At 38.9% G+C, this 13,237-nt stretch overlaps 1 protein-coding gene across 4 annotated transcripts in view; it reads right to left on the bottom strand.

Annotated features, from left to right (window-relative positions):
- EPN2 (epsin 2) overlaps positions 1 to 13,237 on the bottom strand; it is a 64,573-nt gene that overhangs the window by 24,727 nt on the left and 26,609 nt on the right. For 3 of the 4 annotated variants that reach the window (XM_056334204.1, XM_056334202.1, XM_056334205.1), the window contains exon 2: positions 680 to 1,453. In XM_056334204.1, the coding sequence (XP_056190179.1) occupies positions 680 to 1,274 (595 nt within the window). In that variant the 5' untranslated portion in view covers positions 1,275 to 1,453. Of the gene's footprint in view, positions 1 to 679; positions 1,454 to 11,836; positions 11,947 to 13,237 lie in introns of all 4 variants that reach the window. The other variant, XM_056334203.1, reaches the window with a different exon arrangement.

Raw genomic sequence — 13,237 nt, 5'->3', positions numbered from 1 at the left:
TTTTTTAAGAATGAAATACAGTATTTAGTACTGATACTTGCATACCATATGCTGATAGTATAAATATTTAGGCACAGGCATATTCAAAGCATTACTACTCTAAGAACTACTGAGCAAGCAATAAACAAAATTAAATACTAATATTCTTCCCAAAGTGAAATAGCAGCAACATAAAGTAGCAAAATGATCCAGGAAATACTCTGTATTTTTTTTTTAATACCCTGTATTATTTTTTTTACTTCTATGTAACAAAAAGCTCAACACAACAAATTTTCAAGCACTTCTTTTAAAACTAGAAACAAACAAAAAAATCCATTCACAACCTCCCTACTGAGACTGGGGGCTTATCACGTCAAACATTGGAACATGTTCACAAAAGCAGCTTAACAATGCTACCTTTGGGAATCAACAGTAAACAACTGCTTTTTAAATTGATTTACGTAAATACTCACATCCTCTCCAAAACAAACATTTAAGCAGTCATTCAAAGAGACATTAGTGCCACAGAGCAGACCTCCAAAGACTGGGCCATTGCAAAAAAGCTCCTTGCAGTCAGCGTATTATGCAGCGTATATGCAAGCAGGTACCACTTACTCTCACATCTAACAGCAAATCAGAATACAAAATCTCTCAAAAGAAAAGGAAAAGGAACTTTTTATGTGTGTTTGCTTGTACTTACAGCCATGGTAAGATGCTGGGGATCCTCCAGACTTTCCATATTCTTGCTCTGAGTAGCTGGTGGATAGGTTTGGCTGACTGGAGCCTCGGCCAAAGGTGATCTGATTGCTACCCACTCCTGTGGCCACCTGAGCCATGCGTTCTTTGGTCTTCAGGGCTTGGGCCCTCTCTGTCTTGAGTCGTTCATCATCCTTCAGAAGAGACACTAGTTGCTTGGATTTCTCCCTCACATTAATGCCCTGGTCTTTACCATCTCGATCAATATACTGAAAATCTTTCAACGTCTGGATAGCAAAAATATTCTCTTTACACTGCTGGGCCACTCTCTCGGAACCAGTTTTGATCAGGTAATCTAACAGAGTAAGGGCCTTGTATACATGTCGCCAGTTCTTGCCGTGGTCATTCAGTCGTTTCCAGATCATGCTCATAATTTCAGAAAAGGCCACAACATTGTAAGTCAGATCTGCTATTTCAGTCATTAATGAACTGGAGGGACCCCAAGGGTCATTAGAGGTTGCTTCCCGAACTTTTATTTCGGCCTCTGAATAATTGTTCACAATGTTCTTCATCTGCCGTCTAATAGATGAAGTCGTCATTTTTATTTCCCTTTTTAACAAGACAGATTCCAGAACACAAACAAAAAAGGGCTATATTTGCTCTTCTGTGAACGTTTCTGAACTGCAAAGGCTCCGTATCTGTGGCTTATTTGTAACACGTTCCACTACAATCATTTCCCCTCTTCGAGAGAATGACACGAGAAAATGAAAATCATGACCTGAGAAAGGGAAGAAAACAAAGCATGTTAGCTGTCTTTAATTATTCCTACATGGAAAGCATCTACATACACTTTTGAGAAATTCTTCTAAAGTTATCTGATGAATTTTCTCCCTGAATTTCCTCAAGACATCTGATTTTGAAAGTAACTTGGTCTTCTCACAAGTAATATTAAACACTACATATCAAAAACCTAAACTGCTGAACTAGACAAAAGCAAGAACATATTCCCACTGATGCAAACGCAAAATTTTAACAGCAAAACAGAAACAAAGTCCAAGAAATAACTTATGGGTTTAGTTTCCAACAAGGTAAAACCTACCTAGAATTTTTAATAACAGAAATTACAACGCTAGCTTGCAGAGCTGAGGTGAAACTAGAAATTCCATGCTTAGCAGCCATTAGCTTCCCTCTAACAGCTGACCACTGCAGATTGCTACCATTGCTGCGGGAATCTGCATACTAAGAGAATAAGCAAACTTCCTTAAAATTTAATCAAGCTACTTCTGAAACCTCAGGTATATTTAAAGTACACTTAATTGTAGGCAGGGACCTTAAACAGTGTTCTGCATTCAGTCAAGGCCTAGGGAAGAGAAATGAGCACCAGAACAACACAATCCAACTCAGGGTGACCTTTAATGTTAAGCAGATTAGATGGAAATATTTTTTTTCCAAATGCATTTACTTTGTACGTTTGACAACACTCATCAGATCCACAGTTTCTGCTCTGTGTGTCTTTCACACAGCACAGAAAAATTTTTAATTATATGAAAATGGAATTGTAAAATCAAAATGACTGGCAAGAAAACCCAAGGACAAGCTCTGGAGCTGGAAAGCTGTTTCAGTTATTTATTTAAGGTCATTGTTTCAAGTAAACAGAGAGCTATTAAGCTCAGAATACATTCCTAAATGGCAGATTTTGCTATTACATTAACACAGTTGGAATAGTCTTTGATATTCACCAGTTGCATGAACACTAAGCACTGATTCCATAATGGAACTTGACATGTTAATAGAGATTGCATATTCAAGATGTCCTCTAATAATGTTTCTCCGAACGCTCCAAGGAAGCAACAGTTATCACAAAAGACACTAGAGAGAAGTAAAGCACAGATTTCAAGCCTAAAATTGTTATAATTCTTCAAATTATTGTGGTGCAATTTAGAATGAAAGCAGAACTAAGAGTCAACTTGGACAACGAGCAGCTCTATCACAATTTTCCCAGCATCAAGGCATATACCCTTCCTAGAAAACCATCCTGGGCAAGTTAAAACTACCACAGAGCAGGTCCAATGCATTACTGTATTTTATCTTGCTCCACTAAAGCTTAAGTTTTGACAGGATAAAAAACTCCTACGACATCACGGAAAATTAACTTTAAGTGAGATCAACACTGAACTTCAGGTAAACTGTACCATCCTGCTGTTCTTCCCAATATTTAAAGCCAGCTGTAGAAGAATGTTGATCTGTTGTCAGATGGTTAGTAGCCAAAGGAATAAAAGAGGGGCATCCTCAGGGTTGTGCATTATAAATCCAGAATTTGGAAAGGCTGATCCTATATAAACGTTTCCAGGTATCCGTGATCGCTGCTTCACTCCCGAAGCTAACACTGTCCAAATCTGTGGTTCACCTGCTCTTGCAATCACTCTGATGCATTACTCAAAAGGTAAGGCACCAATTAAAAAAAAAAAAAAAAATTACCACCACCACCCTCAAATACATGCATCTTGTTTAATCTAAACCATTTCTTTTTGTCAATAACAGATTAAAGTAAGTTCACAGACAAAGCTGAAACAAATTACCGAAGGATGTGGCAGCATCTGGTAGAAAGATGGTGACAAAAAACTAAGAGCAGGCTGCAGGCAGTAACTTCTTTAGCTGGTAAAGCCAGAGCCAGCAGCAGTACAAATACCAGCCTAATCATGACACAACTACACTGATGATACGGATCCCAGATCAGAAGAATACAACACCCCCATAAGGACTGAGTGTGTCACCCAACCAGAAGAGCAGTAAGTAACATGAAAAATCAAAACCATGAGAACTACAAAACCTCCTAAAGCACTCTGATAAAAAGTCCACCAAGCCCAACATCCTCAGCCACAAATCCTCATGTAAAGTGTATGAGAAAAGAATATATACATTCCCTTGCCTTATATTATCATCAGCTTAGGCATCTTAGGTGCAACCTGTGGTGGAGGCTCTACAGCCAACAATGTCTCTACCAACCCCTTTTTTGAAGCCACTTGTATTTCCTTTTTCAGCCTCAGCATCTATGCAGCAGCGGTTGCAGCGACCACACAACACAAACAAGTACTTCAGCTTATTTTAACCTTGAACATTTGTTCCCCAAGCTGTAGACAGGAGGCATGCTTTTGAAGAAAGAACAAGTCACCTTCAGCTTCTTTATGTCACTCATGATTTTATAGAAATTGGCCATCTCCTTCTGAACCGAGGATCTCCTGAAATTGAATCCCTCTATTTAGAAGCTGCTGCTGCAAAACTCCAATCAACCCTGATGTCTTCCCATGCATGCATTACATTTCCATTTCTTGAGAGATACATAGTTCCAAGCACTCTACATTTCAGATTTGGCAGTAACAAAAGTTTGTATAAAAACATGGTCATTTACTGCTTAGGATTTCCCATTCTTTATCAAATACTTTCTAAAAATATTTGCCCTTTGCTAGTTGTGCCTCTACCCCTGCACATGAAACCAGGGTCATTTCTTCTCCCTATGTCAGTCGTTGAAGCTATTTCATCTGCTATTTTATCACTTAGGTGGTCTCAATCTTGCACCCCTCCTTTCAGTTTAAGATTCGTTTCAAATTTGACCGATTTGGTTCAACTTGGCCACCTTATTTAGAAACGATCTAGGAAATGGAGCATTTTGCAAGAGCACTGATCTTTGACAGGACACTTCACTGTGAGAACCAGCCATTTAACCCTAACCCAGTTTCCTGTCTTTTAACCTGCTGTAAATTATGAAAAACATTCTTGTCTTGTAAGAGTTTTGTTTCTCTAAAGGCCAGGGATGAAAGGCCTTATCAAAATATTTTTAGAAGTACACTATACAAGCAAATGCCTCACCTACATGTACCTCCCCAACCAAAGAAAAAACAAAGTTAGTTTTATTACTTCTTACAACTTCACGAGATTTTGAAAAAATTTTAATACCAAACAATATATTGGGAAAGGTAAATTTTACAGTACATGGGAACACCTAGTAGTCCTAAACATCACCAATTTTTGCCAAAGAAATAAATATCTAAAGAACTAATCATAATCACAATATAAGCAGGCACACAGACAATCAGGGTGCAATTTCTCATGCCTTGCCAAGCTAATTGTAAGCCAGCACCAAACCCAGTGGCCTCGCAACCTTTCAACCACTTCCCCTTTCCCTCTCTTGCATCAAATCTAGCAATTACACAACAGCACAGTAGAACTAATCAACCTAAAACTCTCACAGAAAATTAACTTTTTAGCACTGGATTGTTTTCTGTCACATCAGTGAGGTGACCAGGCTGCACAGCCACACGGTCACAAGCTTTGCTGTAAGTCAGACTTGCGAGAAGAGTAAAAATGACCCAACCCCAACCTCACATTTGAAGCAGCCTATTAAACACAACCTAAAGCTGTCAAGCTCCAAAAAAACAGCACCAGAAAGTGAAGAGTCCTCATTCCCGTCCAATGACACCACACACACTAGGAACCCGCGTGCCTGGTTTCAGAGAAGAAACCAAAAGAACAAAGGCAGAACCCAAGGCCCTGCTGTGCTCTCCAAACAGGCTGTAGCTAAATGAAGGAAAAATATTCATGGTTTTGCTGTAAAGCATAAGCAAGAAGCAGAATAAGAAGTATAGCCTCACCAAATGCAGAAATGGTTTGGTGAGAACCCTGTATTTGGGAAATGCTTAGGTTTACATTTAGGACTTAGCTGGATTACCAACAAAGGTGCACCCCAAAAGCAAGTGAACTTGGAGTACCTACATGTGCAGGAGGCCCCGGTTATGGCAGCACCATTCCCCAAACTGGAAGCTTTGCTAGAGTGAAGCTTTCAAAGAAGGCTACTAGCAGAGACTGTCTCGAGTAGTGTTTTGGAAAAACAAACATAGAGCAAGCATTTCAAGAAGAGAACGCACTGGATTAAGTGAAATGAGCATTTTTTTTTTACTCTTCCAGAAAATTAAAGACTTCACTTGTCATTCTGTAACAGACTTGAAGACCATCAATACATTAATGCTGCCATGATTCTTTAACTTTGTATCTTTGATTCATGAAAACAAAAGAATTTAATGAGAATCATACTAATGTCTGTTCTTTCCTTTTTTTGATATAAAGATATGTTTTCTAAATCTATTCTACTTTTAACCTGCTGAAGGCAATCTGTTCTAAACTTCATATTACACTATTTACTCCATTAAAAACACAAAGCATGACTGGAGTGAAAAATGATGGCATTTTTATCCCCACCCCCCACCCCCCAGTTGTACCAATATTCGAGATAACTATTTTGGCAGTGGCAGTAACTTCCACTAAGAACTCTGTATGCTTTTCTGTATCTGCTTTACAAACTCTCTGCTTCCACACCACAGAAAAGAAGCATTTTACTTGATTATTGCAAGTCTTGGAGCACCATAACAGCCTACATTATGATCAAAAAGACGAATATCCCTACTGCATAAAAGTGAGAAACCATTTCTAACACATGAACCTGCATAGAAAGTTTAAGAGGTTGGTTTTTTTTTTTCCAGAGACCTCACTGAATTAACTTCTCACAACAAACCACATGAAGTAAAATGCACTTGCAACTTCAGCAAAAATCCAAGTTTGCATTTTTAACACAAGTTGCAAAGAACACAGAAAAGACTTAGTTGATTAAAGCTGCTATTCCTTGCTAACAACAGGAAAAAGCCTATCAACTTGAACAGATTTCTTTAAAAGGTTAAACAAAGAGGGGAAGAGGGAGTTGTTAAGTCTTGTTCAGTTTAGGTGAGCCTTCCTCATTTTGTCTTCCTTGGTCCCTACAAGCCATTGTCCCTGTTTTATAAGTAGTTTGTCATCTTTAAATAGATACAAAAGGAAACATACAATTCTGTAGACAAGATGGTGAAGCTTACCTGTGCTAACAAAGGTAACCTGGGGGGAAATGTCCCATTTCCTTTTTCCTATTCCAATAGTTTCATTATACAAATAGCCCTGATGAATTCTCATGGTGCTTTTCTAGATACAGTGTACAGACAGAACGAATTCTTGTCTGAACTTCTCAACAGCTCTCACAAGAGATTAAATTCAGTAAAAGAAATCTACATGAGGAAACCATCTTTAATTTGCTAAGACTAACCCAGAAATGAGGCCAAGCCACAAAGTCCTTAATAAACTTAGTTCAAAGAAACAACCATACAAATCCACCTATATACAGGCTTTCAGCAGAATTCATTCAGATCTCTGGAACGTAGAACTCAAACCAGGGTTTGTCTGCACTGATAAAATGCCCTTTATATCAAGCCTGAAGGTAAATATATACATAGTCCAGCTTAGTATGGACCAAAAATACATGAAAAGCCTTTAAAACCTAGTGGGCAATAAAAAGTGTGAAAATTAATATTAAACATAAGTAGTTCACCAGATATTTGCATAAAATAATGAACAGTGTTACAGACAAAATATAGACGTTAGATTAGACAAGTAACTGTAAGTAACATGCATAAAAAGTGAATTTTGGAAAACTTCTTAATTTATTCTGTGATTTCAAGGCAGTCTCTACAGACATCTTAATCTACATAAAAATATCCCTCCCTTTCACAAAATACTGAGAAAGATAACTACAAGTTTACATCCTGAGATTTATATTGCAATTACACAAAGAGATTTTTCTGGTCATCACTAGGAAATATAATCAAAAGCTCAGGCAGGTTCCCTTACTCAGATCCTAGGACAGTCCTCAACAGCTATGCTGGCAACCGAGACCCCAAAATGCTGCAATACTGGGGGCACAGGCAGGCTATCTCAGGCCAGCCATGCAACTAGGCAGCCCTGTATTATGAAAGCACATCCTCAGTATCAAGGATTCGAACAGCACTATCCAGGATATTTGCACCCCATTATAATTTCAAAGGAACGTAAGTGAAATATAAAGCCTTAAAGAGACACCAAGAGCCTCTCCTACCCAAGAAGTGCTGAAGCAGCTGCTATGAGACCTTCCAACATGTTACAAAGCCAAAGCATGTGCCTTACCTCTAAGACATGAATACATAAAATAGCTAGAGAACTGCTCTCCTTGCTCTCAGGGTGGAATGAGAGAGGCAGATAATCCTCGGGGACCTGTACTCCAGGATAAATCAGGAGAACCCAGGGCCTGGAAAGCGCTTCTTGCCAGTCTGCAAAGAACCAGGCTAAGGGAAAAGCACTGCCAGATTCTGACTAAGGAAGAAGTTCCCCCAGACAGACACCGACACCGCACCTGCACAGAGCAAAAAGCACACGCTCAAACATAACCCCAATCTTAAGAGTAAGTCAGCTTCTATTTATGGCAAAGAAAAAGGATTCCTATTGCCTGACACTGTAAATTCACATCCTAGTTTTCTTGTGATAGCTCGTTACATGTACAAACCCAAACCCGCTGTGCTTTTAGAAAGTCTCATTTTCCACAAAAAGGAAGCAGAAATCTTTGACAAAAAAAACTGAGCACAAGCCTTTATTTAAAATTCCGGAATATAGTAATCCAGAAAAAATTACAGCAGAGACATTTTTCTGATGCTGGATCCCACACTGCTAGAGACATTTTCAAACTTAATTAATTCTCTTTCACATCCCTCTCCCCCTCCCCATTCACAAATAATTCTTACAGAACAACTGGACCACCAGAGGATATCATTATACTGCCTACAGTATAATATCCTACTGCAATACAAACTTTGTTCCCAAAACGAAACAGGAAGAGGCAACTGTACATTGTGGTCACTTGGAGAAGAGTACTAAGAGAAATGAAGCAGCTTGGCACTATACATAAAAGCCAACAAACAGCATACTTATTAGCTCTCTCTTGCTATTATATGGCAGAAAAAAACCAGCAGTTCATGTGAATAAAACCGTAAAATGAAGACACTGAAATTACCATCAATGTCCTTCCTCAACCTTCAGAATTATTTAGGAAATGAGTTACAAATACAGACTGGCAAATGGTTTGAAGAACAGGGTTAACTCCAGAAGAAAGGTTTAATTTCCATTTTTCACAGCTTAAATGCTTGTCTTCTTCAGTGTAATCTCTGAGAAGAGGAAATGGTTCAAAATTAAAAGTTTTGGAAGGTTTCCACTCCCTTTTACAAATGAGAGAACAAGGTCAGCTTTCACAGACAGCAGGTGGCCAAATTATTTCTTTATTTAAAGAGTTAATGCTGAAAGATAACTCTCCTTCAAATTTATGCATATTCATGAATCCCAAGGTTAGATTCTACACTGATTTTACAGTCGTGCCTCAGACTCACAGAGAAAAACTAACTCCAGCTTGTATGGCCATTTAGCCATGTAACAGATTTACAGACACAAATTTGCTCAAGTTCTCTCTGTAACACCTCTTCTTACTACATGTATACTTAAATTACCAGGGCAGTATTTGAGCTCAGTGGAGAGCTTACCTCTTTACTCTCGGAGTCTACAGGAAGGGGGAAGGGGGGCGGGTAAGAAGCAGAAATCTAACTTTCAGCTTGCAGCCAAGAACATGGCAGCATTACCTGGCCACTTTATCTTAGGACCCGCCAAGCCAAAGTTGCTGGTGCTTTGACATTTGCAGTTACATTTGACTCTACGGCCCATAACACAGCTGGAATTATTGACAGCGTGGGAAGCAGCTGCAAATATGCTTCTGAAATGCTGCGAAAGGGGACAGCCTCTGTAAGAGCCATACAGATCACCACAAACAATCCAAATCCGACCTACACTGGAGATCTAATTTTAGGATTACAAGCTTTGTCAACATCTCTTTAAAAATAACACATTCCTCCTTCTACAGCTAGGTCAAATGTCATTGACAGTACCACCTGCATTTTACGCAGCAGATCTCAGTTTATTTTTCACTAGTAATACAGCAAGTGTTATTCATTACACACCCAATACAATATTGCAGAATTACAAAACAGCATAAGGTCAAGCCATTATGCACTGAACCAGAAATTTTAAATGCAAATTAATCCAACACGGCAGTGAAAATACCTACCCAAACTCTCAAAAGGAATTTGTTCGCTGGGGATTACCTACTTGAATGAAAGCACTTAAGTCTTATTCTCACAAACAGAGTAGAAAAAAAAATTATCACCCAATGTGTGCCTTACAAAAAGGTAACAATCTGGAATAAATTCAGTTTATCAGGTATATTTGAGTAGCGTTTTCAACTGAATTAAAAACAGCAGGAGACACTACTCTCCTTCCACATTTTCATTTTGGAAGGGAGGAAGACATCTGATATTCTTGCCAGAAGGTGTGTCAATTAGAAAAGTCCAGCCTTGTCACTTAGGCTGCTTACTTGGTGACAGACAACTACCAAAGGGAAGCCATTATATCCTCTCTCATAACAGATCAGAGCCCTGATTGATCAGCTTGAAGACAGGAGGAACTGTAAAGAATACAATGTAAAAGCTTGCAAGACCACAAAATGTTAGCTATATTCTTTATGCCACAGTGCTTTCCTATACAAATGCAATTTTTAAAATTCAAAGCTGACAAGAACTACTATATTCATATATATCTGTGTTCACGTATCAGACAATGTTTTGAGAAGGTACCTGCTACTTACAATTACCCAATGATTTTATTAACTAAATTCAGTTTGCATTTTATTATTATGAAGCAGACATCACCATGTGCAGTTTCTCCTATCCGCCTACACACTACAGACACGAAACCACATTAATAAACTCAGTAGGCCAAAGGCAAATGCTCATCATTACAAAGATTAGGGGTACAAAACAACAGTTTAACTCTCCATGTTACTACTGGTAGAAGCCGAGAGACTAATTAATACTTTTTCACTAAAAATTCATGTTGTAAAATAAAGGACTGTTTAAGGAACAGTGCAAGATCTGCAAAGCCGTATCCGTCCTACATCCAAAACATTACTATTTTCTTCAGTTTAAATTGTTAAGCATACTGGTTGCTAGCACAAACTATAAGCCTGTAAGGAAAATGAAGATTGATTTAATATCCTACCTATATTCATCAACGCCCATTCATGGTATAAAACTTCAAGTGCCATCCTGCATTCATCTTGAAAAGTCAACACATGGTCTTAACTATCACAACTGGTAACAGTTAACATAAGGTTACTTTAACACTCAGAAATTAAGCAACATGCAGTTGTATGTTCATGACTAATTAAGTTGCCTTAAAACCATACAGTGGGAAACATATATCCTAAAATCCTCTATGCAACCCACCGGAGGAATGTTTTGGCCAAAACCCAGGATTTTACACTAGGCTTTACTATTCAGCAGTCGGGCCGCAGAGGAACAGAGGATGTGGCTTCACGTTACACTTCATTCTCAGATGGCTGAGGGCTGCTTCTGAAGGCAGCAACCTGCTCCTACCTGCTCTGCTGTCACATGCCACCTCCCTGCCCCTCATGCCAGATCTCAAGATAGAATCGGTTCAGTGAGCTGATCTGACAAACCGGGGGAGGTGAGGGGAAGATGGATAGCTGGCATTTCTGACCGATCAGGTCACCAAAGCAATTAATCCCAAGGTCACTCTAATTACCTTAAAGTACACCACAAATAAGGGAAGTAACATCCATTTCAACAGCAATCTACAGTTACATTTCACCAGGCAAAATGTAAAGCTGCACCTTGAAAGCTCAAATTGATGGTAAAGTTAAATACGATGGTTTAGATTTTGGGCTTCCTTTCAGCAGGTGACAGCACAAGAACTGTAAACAGCAGGTTTTCTGGGAAATCACCTTTTACTACCTAGGTGCCAGTAACACCAATACAATCATTTTGTTTCATGTTGAAGAGCCATATAAATTTGGTCCTCTACTCTTTCAAAATTGGCTAACAATTCAAAATCTTGGCCCTGTCCACTTTACACACTGATTTTAGCTATCTGTCCTGCAACACTTGCTGTTCAGCTTACCTTCTTATTCCTCCATATCTTCTACCTTTTTTTTACATTGCACACACCACACAGTTTACAAATTTTTTTCCAAACAGTCCTACTTCTTTTCCCTCTTCCTAAAAGAGCTGTCTAATGTACCTCTAGCATTACCACCTTGGAAGGAAAAGCATTTCCATCCAAAGGAGCTCTGCTGGGCAGAAAGTACGTGCAGCCAGAGGAGAGGGCACGACAACCCTGCCATCAGCAGCCTGGATTTAGACTGGGTTATGCTTACCATGAAACAGCACTCAAAAATACTGCCAGCCACTTTGGTCTACTTCCGTGCTGCCCCAGTTCCTGATTTTGAGCTATATTCCTAAGTTCATCTTTGATGGAAATGAATCACTGGAAGACAAACAAATAAAAATAAAATCATTTGCTATAAGGACTTTTTTCCACATTATGCTACTCAGAACTTTTCAATTCCTTCATTCAGGCATTAATAAGAATCATCCCTATTCACAAATGCAAAGATTTGTTATTATTTTGCTTTATTATTTTGTTGATTTTTGTGCAATTAGGGGGAAAAAAATGGCTTGAAGATGCCAGTGAATCCCACATTCTCCCGTGCAGATATACACAAATTTTCAGCTGTCATTGGAACAATTCCTCAAGTTTCTGAATCCACCCTTCAGCAGTAATATTCTACCTACTCTCTTATCTATTCTGGATATTTAGACGGAAAATCATTTGAGTGGGAGTTAGCTTGCTCTTCTCGAAGAGGATGACAAAGACTTGTTACTCAAAAGCATCTGTGCCTGTTCCATTATTAAAGGTCATTTTCTTCCACTCAGCTCTTGCAGAGAACATATATAAAGAACAAAGCGCTTTTAGCTTCGATACTCTACAACCAGCAACTCCATGTACGTCCTCAGAACTCCGTATGTCCTGTAAGGAGTCCACATGCAGGAGACAATACCTATGGTATGTCATCCAAAACTCAAGCCTCTGAAGCAGCTGATTACAGCTTGGGGACACGTAAAAAAAATGGAAATAAATTCCCTGCGTAGTACTACTACTATCTGTACTCCCATAGCTGCCTGGTATCCCTGCACTGCTGATGATTCTTTTAACCACTATTAATGCAAGTCATTAAAAACATTCTCTCTGTTTAGATTTATAAACAGAGCAAGAAAGTGACTTAAAAACTCACCCACTCCATTTTCTAATCTTTTTTCAAAAGCATTCCATCTAGCCCAAATGCACAGAAGAAATTCTAGCCCATTAACATCCATTAGCTAACAGAAGGGTAATGAATTCATCAATACTGCTAAAATGCGTGGGTACAGTATCATGCTGAATCATTTAGTAACTACATTTGCAGCAAGAAGAGCTCAAACAACCTGCCTTACACTGTCAGCAACCATCTTCCTGAAGGAGGAAAAATGAATGTATTAAGATCACCCTCAATTTCGTTATCCCTCTTGACAAGGTTGGTAGTGTCTCTACACACCAGTATTTCCACACCAATCAAATCCTGTCTGATATTGCTCCCCTCTGGACATCAGCTTCCTTTGTCAAGCCACCTGCACATTTGTGCAAGAAGCCTTCATTGCTCATTTTTCTGCAAATGACTTAAGGACCTGCCTTTTCCCTGCCTATTAACGTTCAGGTCAAATACGTTAAGTATTGCAGT

The sequence above is a fragment of the Falco biarmicus genome, chromosome 4 (genome assembly GCF_023638135.1).
Source record: "Falco biarmicus isolate bFalBia1 chromosome 4, bFalBia1.pri, whole genome shotgun sequence".
Classification (NCBI taxonomy): Eukaryota; Metazoa; Chordata; class Aves; order Falconiformes; family Falconidae; genus Falco; species Falco biarmicus.
This window is presented reverse-complemented; position numbering and strand designations above follow the sequence as displayed.